Source organism: Quercus robur, chromosome 8, assembly GCF_932294415.1.
Source record: "Quercus robur chromosome 8, dhQueRobu3.1, whole genome shotgun sequence".
Classification (NCBI taxonomy): Eukaryota; Viridiplantae; Streptophyta; class Magnoliopsida; order Fagales; family Fagaceae; genus Quercus; species Quercus robur.
Window position 1 is genome coordinate 52,149,107 of NC_065541.1, and position 19,070 is coordinate 52,168,176.

Here is a 19,070-nt window from a genome sequence, read left to right on the forward strand (position 1 = left end):
CTTGACTGAGTCTCGATCAATCTAGAATCAAGATTTTTGATTCTAACTAGGCTCATTAAGTCAATTGTTTAAGTGGGATTTTGTGTCATGGATGCAAAACCATATAGGGGCACATAAAAGTTGACGAAAAATAGGTTTTTGGAGAGCTTGAGTCTTACCACATTGAAAGCAAACCCTAAACCTCTCTATTCACCACTATGAAGAGATCAACAAGTGATTTGAAGATCAGTTCTTCGAGTTTGCTATCAAGGTTGAAGACATGGTACCTTCCATGTTCGTTACAGTAGATAAGAATCTTAAAGGCGGTCTTTGAAGTCACGAATGCGATTCATATAAAGAATTCCAAATTAGAAGAGTCCAAGGAGCGTGGAGCTAGGGTTGTCCAAACCCAACCGCGACCTAACAGAATTATCCGACTCGACACCACTTGAACCAAAATTAACTCGATCCAAACAGAGAGGTGGTCGACAGTAAGTTTCTGGCATTAGCAACCGATGTGAGCAGGTCAAGTGGTAGGGTTAGAGGTTTGAAACCCAATGGAAATCAAATCGATCAATATATCTTGCAGAAAATTGTCATTCTCCCTCACCCATTGTCCTCCCTTTCTCTCTCAATCTCAAATTTGTTGAGATCTGAACCAGATTTGTTGAGATTCAGCGAGATCTCGTTTGTCATTACCTCTCTCAATTTCAGCCAAAATCGACTCGATCTAACCTACCGGTACTCACGATCAACAGCAAGTCATCTATTCTACCACCCACCAAGATCGAGTCAAGTCTAAGCAGAGCCCAACCCTACTATCAGCCATTTGGAGTCACATCTATAAGTACTATTGAATGTAGCAATTAGAAATAACTATTAAGACATAAAACCAGGACATTGCCATTTGCACGCGTTAACTATTTTTTTTTCAAATACAACGGTCCATTTCGTGAAAAGGAAAATCTCAAATGGTCATGGTAAAAAAAAAAAAAAGATTGTCGTTTAGTGAGACTCATCCCTGTTTGTTACTTTGTTTTCATCGAATAAAACTGTCGCAATACGCGTACCGACATCATTGCATCTGATTTCATTATAATTATCCCCTCCGAGGCTCCGACACTTCTCTATTCCCTAATCTCTTTAACCCTTTATACCCTTTACCCGTCCCCAATTGATTTACCTTTGTCGGCACACAGCAACATCAACCGCACCAACAACGTTGTGACTCTCAATATCCACCGTCGGATCAATCAGTCCGCGACACTCATCCATGATCATCGCTTCTCACGCCACGTGTACACAAATAGAACACTGTCTTTTCCAAACCAATAATCTGAGCGCGTATTTTACGTAGTTCCTAAAGGATATAAAAGGTCCAACGTAGCCCTTTTTTTGATCTATCGAACACTGCCAAATATAGAAAGATAAAGCACTCGCTATAGCTACACTATAATTTCCATTCAATTTCAAAGCTTTGGAAGTATTAGCTATTATTATTTATGGAGACGGAGGTGATGAACAAGGTGGAACCCGTAACAACGCCAGCCATTTCTGATCCACCTATGGCTTCTGCTGAGGTCCCAAAAGATGTCGCTCGTGAGAAAGCTGTGGTTCGACCCCAAGAACCCAAACCTGACGATTCCAAAGCTATCACCTTAGTAGAGAGTGAGTGAGCTCTCTCTTTCTATTTCCTTCTTGGGTCTTTTTTTTTTTTTTTATTGCTTGATTTTTCGTTCAACTTCGTACTTGGGTTCATTTTTGGGTGCCTTTTTTTTATTGCTGTTTGCCAAACAGAAGACGAGGTAGTGTTTGGCACAGCCACATCGTTCTGTTCCATACGTGTGAAGTTCAATTGATTGCTTTGAAATTTATTTTCTGAACTATAAATTAACTTTCAGTTTGGTCCGGTGAATACATGCAAATTCATCATTGCTTTATTTGGATAGAAGTACTTAAGAGAAAGGATTTGGATTTCTTTTTTTTAGTGTAAATGGCTTGATTAAATTATGAGGTTTTTTTTTTCCTATTGATTGAATTTATGGATGATCATAGTAGTAATTATTGAATTCATATCAAACAATTTATATATACTAGCAATTATTTCTCAAATTAATTCCTTGATTATAAATTTTCAAATTCAAACGCAAATCATGGTATTTCTAGTTCCTCATTTTGTTATTGCTTACAATGGGGGGAACTAGGAAATAATTCCAGAGTGCTCATAGTATGGTAGCCTATAGAAAATTCAAAAAAGACTGGGTATATCCGTATATAGGTAAAAACTTGTGTAGGTAAGGAAGGAATTTCAGTCTAGTAGACAGGGGTACCATCTGATTGTTTGGTTCGGCTTCAACTGTGCCAAAAACTTCCATTAGTGTTTTTGTCTTGTTTCTATCTTTTTTGTGGGAAAGTCATATTATGTTTGAATGTCACTTTGATTTGTAAATCTGCTCTTGATATGGCTAAATCGCCTTAATTATTAGTATCCTTACTTTTCAAGTAATTAATTGGATGATTTTGTGGAAATATCGTTATATAATTTTTTTTAATGCAATTGTTTAACAGAGTCACCAATTATATGTAATCATTTCATTAAACAAATCCAATTGGACTTTAACTTTTAAAAGCAACATTCTTTTTGGAAAGAGAAGCATGAAATTTTTTAAGTAATTAACTTCCTAGAGTGAGAATCTACCTTCCAGGGCGTTGTTTCATTGGATGCCATGTACCAGTGGCAACATCATTTCCTTTTTCCATAATCACTTTAGAAGGCATTTTTTATGCATTACTGTATCTTTTATAAAGCTTGATATGTATCTCGTAATGGATGCTAGCTCAACATTGTATCATCTGTGTTTTTATAAAAGTTCCTTTATTTAGTTCTCATGGAATTTAGAAATGGATCATTAGGACCCTCTTTCACTCATTTGAAGTTGGGTGATGTCAATGGATTTTATAAAGGCTGATAATGATGGTGGTTTCACCATCGGTCGTGTTATCCAAAATTTGAGACTTTAGGGAATCCACTTCGTGCTGTTTTCTGATACAGAGATTGAGAGTAAACATTAACCATGTTGACATTATTTAAGAAAATTCCAGAAGGAATAATTTCATTCTTCATTGTTTCAATAATATCATCTATCAACATCATATATCTTTTTATCAAAAAGAAAACTAGGTTGTATCCAATAATAGTCAATCAAATGCAAGTCATGGACTAAAATCCTGCTCTTCAGGGGAAAAACTGTGGAAATCTAGATAGGGTCAAGGGTTGATTGATATTAAACATGTATATTAATAATGAATCATAAGTTGAACAGAATGTGATCTGTTGTAATTCTATTTGAATTATTGTCTGTAACAGAGACTTCAGAACCTGTGGTGAAGAAAGATTCAAAGGGTTCAATCGATAGAGGTAAGTGTTCGAAATACTTCTCAACTTACATTTATTTTCTCATTCACTATAATTTGGTGACCATGAAGAAACTTAGCACATTTTCATGTACCCCAGAAATTGGACACAGCCTATTTTGTTCCATGAAGCATTTCAAATGATTCCGTTATGTGTGTTTTTGTTTTGTAAGCATTTTAAACAATATGTGGATTCCTAAACCCATTTTGTACCATGGGCATGGAAGGATTTCCAAATGAACTCTGCTCCATTTAACTTCAATGAATGATGGTGATAAATAAACACTAGACCACTAACTCTCTTTCTTAATTACCGTGTAAAACACAACGCGGTGATTAATTTCCATGGGATGTGTAGTTCTTTTTTCTTTTCTTTTTTTTCATACAAAAAAAAAAAAAAAAGAGTTTCAACAAAAAAAACCAACTATTATTGAATTAACAATAATGTAAAAATTTTAGATTTAGAGATCCAATTACTTTATTTATTCATTTGATCTTTTTTCATCAAATTTCCCCGTGGATAACTGATGTCCTGCTTTGAATTTTACAGATATTGCTCTAGCAGATGTTGAAAAGGAGAAGAGATTATCTTTTGTCAAGGCATGGGAAGAAAGCGAAAAATCTAAGGCACAGAACAAGTAAGTCTTTGTTACTGACTTATTGTTGAGACACCACTTCAATTCAAAAACTATGTCAATAGGTTTGGGCCCAATTATTTATATATATCAATTACTTACTTTCTTCAGTTGTCCTCAATATAGGACTCGATTCTCACGCTTTAATAGATATTATTCCTTAAACAAAAATTCTGATTAATGCTAATATAATTATGTCCTTTGTAGTTCAGAAAAGAACTTTATGTTTGCTATCTCTACATAAGCTTAAAATTTGTTGAAACTATACTAATAATTGCAACTATGCTGAACTGTTAAACAGGGCACAGAAGAAGCTATCTGCTGTTACTGCATGGGAAAACAGCAAGAAAGCATCTATAGAAGCCGATCTAAGAAAAATTGAGGTAATTTGGCCTCTGTTCCTTCTGTTTTAGATTTATCTTCTGGTTGCCCCCACCCACCCTATGTTGTTGTTGACCATGATCATACTTTCTCTACCTTGATTACTTGATTGGTATGTAGCATGTACTGCAACATGATAATGTGGGTCATACTCATTAATTTACGGCAGCATATGGTGATGTTTTTTAGAAATGACAAGACACATCTCTATCACGTGCTATGCACAGTAACTGAGGACCTATTTACACTTTACAATTGAAGCGTTGAATGGAATGCGAATCCATTTATAGTGGAGAATATTCAGTATTTTACAGTTTAGATTTGTTAGAAGTATTGGTTAAATGATTAAATTTACCTTATCCTATCAGTTTAAACTTTTGGAATAATTGGTAATTTAACAAGATTCAACTTTAACAACTTCAAATTATTAACAGGAACAATTAGAAAAGAAGAAGGCAAACTATGCAGAGAAAATGAAGAACAAAGTTGCTTTGATTCATAAGCAAGCAGAAGAAAAGAAGGCAATGATTGAAGCTAGACGTGGGGAAGAACTTCTCAAGGCAGAGGAGACATCTGCAAAATATCGTGCAACCGGAACCATTCCAAAGAAGTTCCTCGGTTGCTTTTGAACTGCTTTTGAAATGCTTTTGTGCCTGTATTCAACTTCAAATTTAATTCCCGGTTTTTCTTTATATTTTTCTTGTCTGTTCACTATGTGTTCATTTTGTATGTAATTGTAAACTGATGGGAAAATCAGCAAAGGTATAATAGTTTGTGTGCATAAAACTAGCATGTTGATTTGAGGATGACTCTTTTTCATCTATAATAAGATTCTTTTACAAATACTTTTTATTTGAACCATCTCCGATATTGTTTTGAATTATTTGCAAACCTCCGTTGCGCATGATAATTTTTTTTTTTTTTGAGTGTTCTCATTAAATATATTTTTATTAATATTATTGTTTTAGTTATTAATAATTGGTTTTCATTATCTTTTAAGTTAATAAAAACCTTACATATATATAACTTTTAAAAAAAAACTTTTACATATATATATATAGTGAATCTTTACCTATACCTTTAAGTAAACTCTATATATCCCACTTCTTTAGATGCGTAAAACCATAGACTACTACTCTATAATGATAGTTGCTAATTGATTTTATCATTTTTTTAATGATTTCATTTGTAATGCTTCTTACCATTAACATATATTTATTGATGATTTTCATAATAGAATCGTTAAATGAGGTAGTATCATTCATTAGATTTTCAAAAAGTAGTAGTGTATGAAAATTATATATATAAATATATATATATATATATAAATAAATATATATATATATATATATATAAATAAGGTTAAATGAAATGTCAAAAAAATTATTTTAAAATTTTCTAACTTGATTTCTTATACAATTTCTATTATTACCGAAGAACATCTATTTTTTAGTTATGATTGGAAATATGGTTTCCATGATTAAAGTTAGATTAGTTTTAAATTTAAATTTAGTACTATAATTGTATTTAATTGTAGATTATTGATTTAATTTTTTAAGTGAAAGTAACGGTTTATTTTACTGTGCTGTAAAGTTTTTAATATTCTCTATATTGTCATCTCTATTTATTTATTTTTTTTTTTTTACTTCTCCTTACATCCTCTTTGTTTTCCAATAAAAAGTTACTAATGATGTTTGACTCTCTCTCTCTCTCTCTCTCTCTCTCTCTCTCTCTCTCTCTCCTTTGACAACCTATCGTCTTTCAAAATTTGATGATGATTCTATGGCAATAAATATACATTATTAGTTTCTTTATGTTATATTTGGTTTGATATCCTCGTTAATTTTTTTTTTTTAATTTAGTGTTTCTGAATTGGCATTTTTTTTTAATTCCATTTTTCCTTTAATGTATTGAATGTGAGAATGAGTGTTTCTCTAGCATTACTCCACTTTATGAGGACAATTTTTTTTATTGGATCTAAGTAAAATATTATATGTTTAATTTTTTAAAATAAGTAAAGAGATGAAATATAAATAATTTAATAATATGGAGGCCGTGGCTAAATTTAAATGCTGAATAAAATAATATGAGAAGAAAAAAAAAGTAAAAGTAAAAGACATACCATTTATTCTGAATTTTTTTTCTTTATCACTTCTAAAGAATGTAACCATTAGTTTCTTCTTATTATGGCTCTTTTGTAATTTGAATAAATTCCTATGTAGCTTTAGTTGTTATTTGTTTGAAATATTATTTTCTTCTCGATTTTAGAAGTGATCAATATTGAGAAAAATAACGATTGTTTTTTTTCATTAAAACAACTGTGTAATTTAAATAAGTTCTTGCCTACTTTTTTTGTATACCATGTTTTCGTATAATATATTTTTTTTTTGATTCAGTGATGAAATATTAATTTTCAATGACTTTGCATCCATTTGAGATTGCTTTTATTTATTTATTTTAAAAAGCTATATAAGAGTAAAGTTGTACGCCCCATAAAGAAATAATTTGAGAAGTATTCATATATATAAGTTGGATTTTAATCTTTTCCAAACCCAAATTTAAAGTGATTGAACAATTATTATTTGTAGTAATCGCTAATCTATGTAATGCATTGAAAAGATTTGCAAAAATGTGTAACATATAAACACTCAAATCATTGATGAAACAATTTCTACACTGTTAAAGTGAAAACTAAAATAATAAGACGACTCCATATAAACCATGTAAAGATCATTAGCACCTATCATCACAAAAACATGTCATGACCCAACTCGAATTCTGAATTTGCAACCATCTCCGACATGTTAATAACCTAATACCAAGCCTAGTGTAATGTTGAATAAAATAAGATGAGAAGAAAAAAAAGTATAAATAAAAAATAAATATATATATATATATATAACAATAAGCACTAAATTATCCAAATCATGCTATGTAATATAATAATACAATATTTTTATCTACTATCTTTAATTCTTTATAATGCAATAGGATAATGTTTAACAATCAAAGAGAACAAAAAACAAAAACAAAACAAAACAAAAACTTAAAACACAAAACTATATTGCATCAACCCAAATTAGAGTTCTAAAAATCCACCAAAAAATAGAGAGAGAGAGAGAGAGAAATAACCTTTTTGTGAGGAAAAACTATGTAAAGAATGGAAGAGACAATAACAAATTTATAATAAGAGGTGTGAATAAAAGAGATAAATTAAAAGAAGATGAAGGGAAAGATGAATAATGATATTAAGGTAGATGGTAGTGGGGAGATGAAAAATAAGGGAGGGAGAAAGGTTAGAGAATAAGAAGGAGTGAATAAGAAGAGATAATATAAAGGAAGATGAAGGGAAATATGAATAGTAATATTAAGGTAGAAGGTAGTGGGGAAATGAAAAAGTAAGAGAGGGAGAAAGGTTGGGGAAAGGGTAAATATTAAAAAAATAAGTGAATGTCAAAAAAAATTTATAGGTAAATTAGAGAAAAAAAAAAAAAAAAAAAAAAAAGAAGAAGAAGAAGAAGATAATGACGTGCGATGATGTGACTTAACTGAAATGTAACAACAACAAATGTAACGCTTCAGTTATTAAGTACTCATTTGGCTAAGCTGTGCTTGTTTTTTGTAAGAAAATTGTCTAGACTTGCTGATTACTTTGTAAATGTAATTTGTCATTAGTGCCTACAATCCCTCATATATCCTTTAGCCAAAAGATGATATTTATTAACTGCATCAAGAATGTGAAACGATGACTTAGCATGAGTCATGAAAGGTTTCTTCCAACATTAGGCAGCAAATTTAGCCTCATAAATGTAAGGCTTGATCTCACCAGGGTATGTGCAAGGGAAACACCTTTGGTGTGCTACTGAAGCATGGGACAATGGCGGAAAGAGACTACTAAAGGCCATATAAATATGGCTCTGATACCATGTACCAAAAAAATAGTGACTTATTTTCTGAATGATATTTCTTTGTAAATAATTGTCGTCTATATATATACACAGAACAGTTGAGCTATAAAGCCCTTTATTAGGCTTGAATCAAGAATAATTGATATGTCTTGATTCAAACCAGCAATGTTAAGACATGCAACATGTACAAAATATGCTATATATTAACATCTAGAAAAATCAATTAAAGGACTTGGTCTTATACCTTATTCAAGGAACCAAATCTTATCGTATCTATCGAAATTACGTTCAAAATATCCATCTCATAACATAAACAAAAATAGTGTTAAGATTCAGTAGAGGAAAAGCCAGAGAAATTCTACAGGAATAGCCACATAGCTGGAATAAAAATAATAACAATAATAATAGTTAATATTGATGAGCATCCATATTATAACATCGACACCACTTGAGTACAAGAAAGACTCTTGTGTGGCACTGGAGTTTCTTAATGAAAGAGAGGAATATGTATGTCCTATATATACTGAATAACAGGCCTGATCTAATAAACAAAACCTGGTAAAATGGTAAAGCACCATTTCTAACTGTAATCAGCCAAATAACTGACTGAAGTACACTTTGAATTAGCTCAACTCTTTGCTCTCTCAATTCCTTAACAGCTTAAATTCCAAAAAAAAAAAAAATTCAGGACAAACTTCAGGTAGCAGAGGCTTCAAAATACATAGCAAGCATTTGAGGCATGATTCAGAGGGGGCAGATGAACGAGTTTTCTGTCAACATGGCAGAAGGCGTAGAGTACTTATCTATGTCTTCTTCCAGAAAGCTCATGTCATTGTTAATGGGGAAATCCAACAGCATCTGTAATGCACTGTCCGATGAATCTTCTAATTCATCAGAGCTTGAGGTATCATACCCAACCATCATTTCTTCAGGGTAGGATTTGCAACTCTTGCATTCATTATCTTCATTTTGATTGCTTCCCGCAATTGAGGATCCCAGTAAAATGGGGCTAATCTCAGTTGTAATGGCTGAGATTGATCCACATTTTGTGGATGAAGACGCCTGAGAAACTGGACTCTGGCATGCAGTTTTATCCTCCCTATTGAACTTTCGAAATGATTCTCCAATTTCTGAGTTCCAAATGCGAAGAAAATAGTCAGAATCAGTTTTTCCCAGAGGAATTGGATTGAAGAGTGATGACTCCCTTGAAAGCCTGGCCTCAGCTTCAAGCCTAGCACTCTCCCATTGTGCCATGTGGCGAGTGATAGGGGAGGCAGGTGCTTTTACAGTCATAGAGCAAGAGCTAATGAGCTCATGTGTTTGTGGATCAAGGCCCATGCCCATGAGTCGCTTCTTCAGGTGTGTGTTCCATAAATTCTTGATCTCATTGTCAGTTCTACCTGGTAGTTGAGAAGCAATAGTAGCCCACCTGAAAATTTTAGCAAGTGAATTAATAGGGCACAAGGTTTATAATGCAGTTTCCAACAAATTCACTCTGGAATAGTTCTAGTTTGATTATGATATACAGCAGCAGAAGTTCAAGTTCTAGAAGTGTTAGATGTCACACGAGAAAATTGATTTTGCTAAAGCATAAAGGGAATGCAGATTAAATTATCATTGTTGCAGCTTGTTTTGATTCTTGAAGGTTGATTGTGTATGCATTACGAAACAGGACAGTTTCCAAACACCACTGTATTATTAGTTTTAACTTTCGAGTTACATTTACTTTTAATACATGCAGATCAACCAAGCATGTGACTTAATAACCCCTCCGAAGACAGTAGTACCCATCAGAATAATGGTCTCCTCAATGTTCTGCCATATGGTTTGTGTACTCTTACTTTTATAGTTTATATAGTTTGAAGTCCTGCAAATTAGGACTGATTCAAATAGCAAGAGAAGTCATGATTTAAATGCAAGCAAAGGAAGCAAAATGAAGTACCGGTTCCCAAGAATGCCATGAAGCTGTATGACAAGCTTCTCTTCCTCTTGAGTAAAGGGACCACGTTTAATGTCTGGTCGAAGATAATTTGTCCACCTAAGCCGGCAACTCTTCCCGCAGCGAAGAAGACCTGTACAAAAAGGAAACCCATGATTTATAAAACTAGGGAGTTGATGTTGCCGTGGATATCTTGAACAGTCTAGTAAATTTACCCTATAACGTTGCAGATTGGCTTTCAATAGGAAGCACTATCATTGGATTTTCAAAATACATACTGAGAAATTAGAGACATACAAACAACTATAATGAACTTACAGTAACACAAGCAAACATAGTAATCACATCGAAAGACAAAAATAAAAAAGACAAGTTCATACAAAGCCAGTTTTCTCAAATTCTAGATAGATTCTAGTACAACACAAGCAGAGCAAGGAACATTCAGTAAAACAGAAGTCAAACTATGGCAATGATTCGCATTTTCAACAACACCAAGGACATATCAAATTTAAACGCGATGAGTTGACTTAGTTAGATGTTCGATACGAAGTCAAGTCTCAAAGCAAGTATATAGAATCTTACTAGCACCTTGAAAGTGCTGAAATGCTTTGGAAAGAAAAAAAAATGACTTGGAAGTTGTTTTTCTTGCTCTCAGACTCAGAGCACAACAAATGCAAAAATGAATCAACTTTTACTTCCAAAGCAAGGAAAGCGTTTCCACAAGTTTCATCAGGCAATGACTGAAAAATAGTACCACCATAAAGTAGGAACACTCAAACCTGCAAGCTTGGGGAGAGACCTCCAGCTCCCATGCCCACCATTTTTCTTGATAAAATCAACAAGAATCTGATCCTCCTCAGGAGTCCATGGCCCTTTCTTCAAACCCTTTTTGTCACAACAAGGTGCCCTTCCCATATCCCTTCACTCACTAAACACCAAAACAACCCAAAAGCCCCACAGTGTCAGACTCCACCACCACAAAACACTAACAAATAAAAGATCCAAGAAGACCCTCTAAAGGGATCAACACCACCACCAACAAAACACCAAAAACTTATGACCCAATAAAACTCACCAGACCTTAAGACACCACTAGTAGCAAACACCAACAGTCCAACACATACAAGCGCCAAGAAACACTTATAAAGACAGAAACTTTCAGAGAAAAATTGCAGAGACAGAAGCTATAAATGCTAAAAACACTTATGACAGTATATTTCTAAGGGGCATTCGAAAGTGGCAATAAATGTTGTGGGCTTGCAAGGACGATTATCAGCGAGTTTTAGGCTGGCTTTTGCAATAAATGCTAGGTACAGAGACATTGAGAAATTGAATCATCATTGAGAGAAAATTTTGCACAAAACAATGTTAAGAGAGTTAATGGACTTGCTACTTTTTTGAGGTTTTAAATTGCACAGAACTGCTATGTGAGAGAGAGAGAGAGAGAGAGACTGCACTGTAGAAGCTGATAGTGAAAGCATTTATGGTGCATCTTACTATTCTAACACAGAAGACAGAATGGTTTCCAAAGAGAGAGAGAGAAACATTAATTCACCGACAATGACATGCATAGTACGGACACACCATGAAGTTACTTGTCATGCTTCTTGATAAATCTGAATTCATAATCTTTTTCTCTATATAGTATTCATAATTTTGGAGGGATTTTCTCAATTTTATTGCCAAGTTACCTCATTTGATCAATTAGAAAACCAGGAGTGCAAAGGCAAAAAAGCTGTTTTCTTTAATAGTCTCGTAGACTTATGTTAATTAGTCTTTCTTCTAATAAAGTTCTTGATCCTTGATTTTTAAAAACATTGTTTGGTTAGCGAGAAATATAAACTAACCCCAAAAAGAAACAAAACCGATGTGTACTGTTATAGCTTCTCTGTGACTCTCTTTCACATGATGGATTTGAAAGAACATTGAGAAAATTAAAGCTCTAGTGGGTGGGTGAGAAATATCGATCTTTGAACATGCAAAGAGTTGGCACGTGGCCAAAGAAGGAAGGACACGTTAAGAGTCGTACAGCGGCGCGTGTGCGAATAATTTGTACACGCGCCGCTGAGAACTCTTTGTCATTTTATGATTTTAATGATGTTTTTGCATGAGAAAAGTGGGTTCCGTTTACGTTTGATTGTTGAGAGTGGGAAGGACACAGACAGTTGCAGCAAATAGGCAAAGAGACGTCAAAGTAGGTAACATGGCAACTTCAATCTATGGCGCTTATAATAAATGTGGTCAATTGAAAAACAGAGATTCCAATAAACGTTACTGTTCTCGTTTGTTTGTTTGACCAACAGCTCTACATTTGTAAACTCCCTAAAATTGTGTTTCTATGTCCTTTTCATTTATAATGCAATAAACGAAGTCTTCATTCATGTCTATTATAACGAATTGCAGACAATTACACACTAAAACAATAAAACAGCAAGCATCCAATTTACAGAAATGAATGTGATTCAGCTAACTTTAAGTTTGTTAACCGAAATTCACTATCAATAATAGAGGTTTCAACCACACCAAAAAATCTAAACCAAACAAAATTCTAATACATACAAAAGGTGCTCCACACTAATATAATAGGCCGAATTTAGTATTTCGTACATGCACTTAAAAACTGAAAACATTTGTTTGAAAATATGTGTGGAAATATATATAGATAAAAAAGTATATGAAAATACATATAATATTGTTTAAAAACTGAAATGTTTGAATAGGTATACCAGAGCCTTAGTCTTTAATACAAAGTTTTGCTTTAAATTCTCTCTCACAAAAGCAAAATTACACCGCCATTTTATTTTTAGGAACTTGCACACTTCTCTACTTCTTTTTCTTTTTTAATGTGGAACTATCAGTTTTAAAAAAGAATTATTATCCTTCTAAGCGTCGATGTGGGATTCCAAAACCAATAATGATTCTCTGAACTTCTCCCATCATTGATTGAACTTAACAGGAGGAAAAGATATGCTTGCTAAAATAGCATTACCAAAATACATTTCAAGAATTTAATTCTAAACTCATCCCATTTATAATTGAAAGACCTAAATTCGTACCAAACTCGTGTCTTCAATGTAAGTAAGGTCGAATAAGAAATAATGGTATAATTTTTTTTATTAAAAAAAAAAAAGAGAAAGAAAAAGATAATGTAGTAATGTACACTTGTCTATACTACTATTTAAGGGGCTTCCTTATTTGGACCGGATTTTTTTTGTTCCAAAATGCCCCTATAACCTACGTTTAAGCAGGGGCAACTCGATAAAAATACATCCTTAACTCCCACTAAAACATTGTCTACAAGATAGGACCACTCTCCTAATGGTTTTCAAATTACTTTATCCATTTTATATTAAAAAAAAAATTAAAACAAGCACACATTTGTTTGTAAAAATACATCTCTAATTAAAAAAAAAAAAAAAAAAACTTCTTTAACTCCCACGTAAAACACTATCTACAAAATAATACCATACTCCAAATACACTCACGTTGGTTTTTAAACTACTTTATTAACTTCCTAAGAACAACTCTTATTAATTTATTTTACATTTCCGGTTTTTATTTTCCGAGTTTGAAGCTATATCCTTCTTCTTCTTCTGGAAATATCAAACTAAACAAATTTGGATATGTATAAATTACTTTGCTGGAAATAGACTTGATTACCTAACCGGATAAGTAGATGTAAGCAAATAATTTTCTTTTACTTATCCGATTATTTTCTTCTTCTCTTTTTATTTAAGTTTTCCTATTTCATATATTCAATTACTGTTTTTAAATATTTGTTTTGGTTTCTTATATTAAATGCCTCTCAAACATGTATTTGTGATAATGAGATGTTACCGTCACAACCATGCTCTTGATATCATGCTTCCACCAAATCAAGAAGGGCACAACATAGCCGCAATTATGTTTCAAGCCACTGGCTCCTCCTGCTTTGTCAATATCTCACCAACAACCAATTAACACCTATTTGGTGAAATCCTGACTTCACAATATGTATTTGGTTGTCACCTGCCACATGACAATTTCTATTTGTTTGGTATTTATTTCTCTTCTTTAATGTCAAATTGTTCTTTCTTTTCTTTTCTTTTTTTCTTTTTCTTTTTTTGAATTCAATAATTTTGCATCTAATATGACAAATGAGATCTTTCTTTTGGTTCCCTTTATTTATATCTCTTCATTTTGGCTTCTATTATTGGTTGTCTAGAAAAGTTTTTCATTTTTTTTTAGTTTCCTTTTTGTTTAGAATGATGTTGTTTCAAAGTGTCTCACAAGATTAACACAAAGTTTCTATTTAAATTCATCATCTGCATGCTAGGTGCCCAAGTTATTGAATCTTTAAAAAGTTTTTATAAAATATGCTCACTACATTGAGTATTTTCTATTAGTTTCATGTTATTCATGTATGTGAGTTTTTCTTAGAACACTTTCTTTTAATTTGAACCTATATGCCAATAGAAACTATTAGGAAATCCAAAAGAAAAAGGGGAAAAAAAGAAACTAAAAAGCCTATAAAAATGTGCATAGAGTGTGTGATATAAAGAAGGCTACACACAAATGTTCTTTTGATGGTTTAGAATGCAAGTGACACATTTTGTTCATTTCTCTTTATTATTTTTGTATGCATATGGATATTTTATTTTTTGTTGATAATCATGTATATGAATATTGTACATATGTTGTTTTTCAATGTCATGTAAAAGGTTATATGATTTTGATATTGTATCAAAATAAATTGTTGAGTTTCATTTTGAATGCTTTTGATAATTTTTTAATGCTTTAATCAGCTTCCTTAAATAAAACTAGCCTCTGAGCACGCGCTCACGTGCGTGCTCAGAAACTCTTTTTTTTTTTTTGGTAAAGGTTAATAATTTGCATTCATTATAAATTGGGATTACTACATTTTTCAATCACAAAAATACCTAGGAGTGTGGTGAGTATTATGCATTTGTACCAAATATTAAAATCATTAACCTTTCTCCATGCATAACACTCATCACAGTCTTAGGAATTTTTGTGATTGAAAAATGTAGTATCCCAATTTATAATGGATGAAAATTATTAACCTTTACCCAAAAAAAATAAAAGAGTCTCTAAGCACGCGCATGAGCACGTGCTCAGAGGCTAGTTTATATAAAATCTCTAGTTTCGAGTAGATAAAATTAATAATAGGGTTTATTATAATAATTTAATTGTATAGTCCAATAAGTTTTCGAGTACGTAAGGTGTAAAACTCAAACATTTCCCAATCGGTAGCAATTTTAAAATTTTGAACTGCAACTCCATTTTTTTTTAAATCCAAAACCTTTATTATTAATGTTGAGTACTTAGGTTGGGTCGAAAACCTATTGAAATCAATCTATTGCCCTTCCTATTATAAAATTGTTGTACTAGTAAATACTCTTCCAGTTCTACTGTAATTACAAAACAAACACTTTCATTGATAAATATTGTCAAAACTAATTTTTGCAACAAAAATGAAACCTAGTTTTAGTTTTCTGCCACACTATTTGATTTTGTACATTGAAAGAAAAATTAAAGTGAAATTTAGTATAAATTTTATCCTAAATTATTTTTGGGACTTGCACAAACATCATATTTTAGTTTGATAGATGATTGAGTTGAAGTGCAAATAATGTTTAATTAGTTTGCATTTTTCTTTTGTTTATATTTTATTGATACTATATGTAGGGTCTCAACTTGGGGCCTAAGCCCAACAAGTATGGGGTCTTAGTCCAAGGGGCCCAGAAACAATGAATTTGTAGAGAGTGGGCTACAGAACTAGGTCTTAGCGAAATGGACAGTGGCTAAGATTGGGCTACACAACAATTAGACACAAGTAAATCCTGTTAATGTCCGTATATTGTCAATCCGAGGAGATGGGATGGATGTTTGTTGGTTCTTGCTCTAAGTCTCCAATTATTTTTTTGTTCCTCCGTTCTCCTCTCCTTTTTTCCGTCCCTTTCCTCATGAGGATTCCCTTTCTTATATAGTCCCCTTGAAGCCATCATGGCCTTATACTTGTTGATTATCTGGACCCTCACTCGAGTGCTTGTCCCATCGGACACCCCCTCCATCTTTCTGTGAGTTGTGGTAGCCAAGGTAGCACTGTTCACAGGCTTCACATTAATGCGGCCAAAAAAGTAGCTGCAACGCATTTAATGTGGCAGCTGCAGCTTCTCCTTGAACATCTTACGTTTCCTTCTTTGCCACGAGTCTGTGGGACTCGTCCTTGTTACTAATGTCCGTTAGGGTGGGTCCTTTTAGTAGGCAGAGTACATGTTTAAGCCATACTCGTCTCATCCGAGGAGACATTTCTCTTCGGACTGCCCTTTAAATGTCTTCATGCCCACGAGAATTGGGCTGGGAGCCCTTTTGGCACCCATGTCTTCTCCTCGAACATGATTGATCTTCCCATATGGGGCCCAAGGCCTATTGTATGATTTTGGGTCTTTGGGCCTTTGCCCCTACACTATAAATAGGAGTTAGTTTTATATTAGTTCAGTTTTGAATATTAACATTTTTTTTTTTTTAAAAAAAAAAAAACCAAAAGATTCATACATTAACTCCCTAAGCATGGAATTCTAGTTCATCCGTGGAACTTACATTTATTTAACAAATGGGAGATGGGCAAAGCTTCTAGTGTGCTAAAACGCTAGATAGGACATGATGTAGACATGTAACCAATTTTAAACACACATTGCATTGAGTTCAATAATACATTGAAACACTGATGCAAGGTAGATCCAAAAATAAACTTTGCTTTACAAGCATGCGATTTGCCACTTGGCATTTATGGTTGTTCCCTGGGAAGATAATTGGGAGGGAGATTTGAACATTAGTTGTCTTCGTTAGAAAATATTAGAAAGTGTCAACCAATTCAGCTAGCTACAATACTTTTAGATGATATTTCTAATGAATATTTTATCTTTTGAAGTTTTGAGTGTTTCTCCTATAGATACAAATAATTTTCACAATAGCTAATGTGGTGAGATGTTAGTGATAGATAAAAAAGTAATATCAATTTTGAACTAGGATGAAACTGGTAAAAGTTTTTCAACTCAATTGCTACGAAAAAAAATTTGTTTTGTTTTTGTTTTTTTTTTTTTTTTTTTGTATTTATAACATTTCTAGTCTCTCCTCACGGTACTGTGCGGTCTTAATTTGACAACTTTAAACTCCTCCCCTATCAGCCGAACTAGGGGTGGCGGGTGGCGGGAGGGGGGCAGTATTCCTGTCCACATAAATGAGGGCTGAAAATGAAGATAACGATTCGCTTTCTTACAATATTTATTCGGCCCAAAACATGAAGTACATTTGCCACCAGTTTCACTATTAATGAACTACGTATTTCGCGTGGATTAGGGTTTGTTATTTTTCTTTTCTTTAAAAAAAAAAAATTAAACATTATGTATTTGTTCAATTATGTTGTCGGCGAGTCATAAGTTTTATTACAATAATTCAGATGTAGCCCACATGCATGGCATCTATGTCTTATTTCTTCTTTTGTGTCGGCTATTTATTATTCTGTGCTGGCAGACCACCCAGCCGATTTTTGTACCCAGGGGTTAAAGTAACTAGTAATATGTAGGGCATTCCTTAAAAAGATTAAAATAAAAAATAAAAACGACAACAACAAAAACTATGGTGGTGTGCTCTAACGAGCTCAAAGTTGCTAACTGCAAAGCAAATAAATTAAGAAATATTAAATAATTAATTATGACACATTTTTCTAAATGAAAAAACTAAGACCTATAGCATAAATTCAAGGCTGAAAAGCAAATAAATTAAGAAATATTAAATAATTAATCATGACACATTTTTCTAAATGAAAAAACTAAGACCTATAGCACAAATTCAAGGCTGAAATCCAATTTAGTCTTTGATATTTATTTCAATCGTCAAAGTAATTCTTCTCTTCTTCCTTTTTTCTCCTTTTTTTTTTAAGAAGTAGTCTATATCATCTTCACAACAAATCCTAATTGACAAATTTTACCACTGAAATTACTTTCTTACCCACTAGTAACAATATGCTACATAAAATTTATTGTGAGTGTTATGAACATAGTATATATATATATATATATATATTTTATTGTCTTAATCTCATAAGTCAATATAGGCACCATCCCGCATCTGTTAGTAAATGAAGATTTTTAAACTTTTTTCCTTTTAAAAAATTATATCCATTAAATAACAATATCGATTAAATATCCTATCTCATAAATGTTTTCTATTATATATATATATATATATATACATTTTAAATGTTCAAACAATATCATTTACTAACAGATTTGGATATAAGGAATAGATTGACTCATTCTTTACAAAATAAATAATTAACTGGACACAAATTAAACATTAGAGACTAATTTGAAAATTGAAGTACAAATCAATTGACTGAATTAAATTTTAGCAAAATTCAAAGTGACTGTGTTCTTCATATTTGTGTTTAATTAAATTTTACTTCTTGAAAAAATAAATCAGATATCCTTTAGTTCGTACCCTTAAAACACTTGTTGACACAGTAATTATACTCTTTGCTTCCCAAGAAGAAACAAAAAAACACAAACATAATGAAGATCGACAGCAAAAGGCATAAGAGAATGAAAAGTTATTAATCAGGAATGGCTTGGTGTATTATTTATTATAGGCCGGACTGCATGCAGCCCCATTGTCCTTTCTTATCTTCCTCCAATTTTTTTTTTTTTTTTTTTAACGAGTTAATCAATTATTCCTATACCGAGACAACAATAATAATGAGTAGCTCTATAATAAGGATCCAATAAAGATCCAGAAAGTAAGTAAAAGAAT

At 32.5% G+C, this 19,070-nt stretch overlaps 2 protein-coding genes across 4 annotated transcripts; one reads left to right on the top strand and one right to left on the bottom strand.

Annotated features, from left to right (window-relative positions):
* The first annotated feature begins 1,369 nt into the window (after positions 1 to 1,369).
* On the top strand, positions 1,370 to 5,261 carry LOC126696952 (uncharacterized protein At3g61260-like). Its single transcript, XM_050393726.1, has 5 exons — positions 1,370 to 1,647; positions 3,347 to 3,397; positions 3,944 to 4,031; positions 4,330 to 4,411; positions 4,844 to 5,261. Exons 1-5 carry the CDS (start codon positions 1,482 to 1,484, stop codon positions 5,036 to 5,038), a joined length of 582 nt encoding a protein of 193 aa, XP_050249683.1. The 5' UTR covers positions 1,370 to 1,481; the 3' UTR covers positions 5,039 to 5,261.
* A 3,435-nt stretch (positions 5,262 to 8,696) lies between these two features.
* LOC126696953 (transcription factor MYB17) lies at positions 8,697 to 11,835 on the bottom strand. 3 transcript variants are annotated; one of them, XM_050393729.1, is made up of 4 exons: positions 11,337 to 11,835; positions 11,036 to 11,184; positions 10,260 to 10,389; positions 8,697 to 9,746 (listed from the first exon to the last, which is right to left on the bottom strand). In XM_050393729.1, exons 2-4 carry the CDS (start codon positions 11,169 to 11,171, stop codon positions 9,062 to 9,064), a joined length of 951 nt encoding a protein of 316 aa, XP_050249686.1. In that variant the 5' UTR covers positions 11,172 to 11,184; positions 11,337 to 11,835; the 3' UTR covers positions 8,697 to 9,061. The 3 variants fall into 3 exon arrangements, with proteins under 3 accessions (XP_050249686.1, XP_050249685.1, XP_050249684.1); XM_050393728.1 differs by having other exon boundaries at positions 11,332 to 11,835; XM_050393727.1 differs by having other exon boundaries at positions 11,036 to 11,829.
* Positions 11,836 to 19,070: the final 7,235 nt, after the last annotated feature.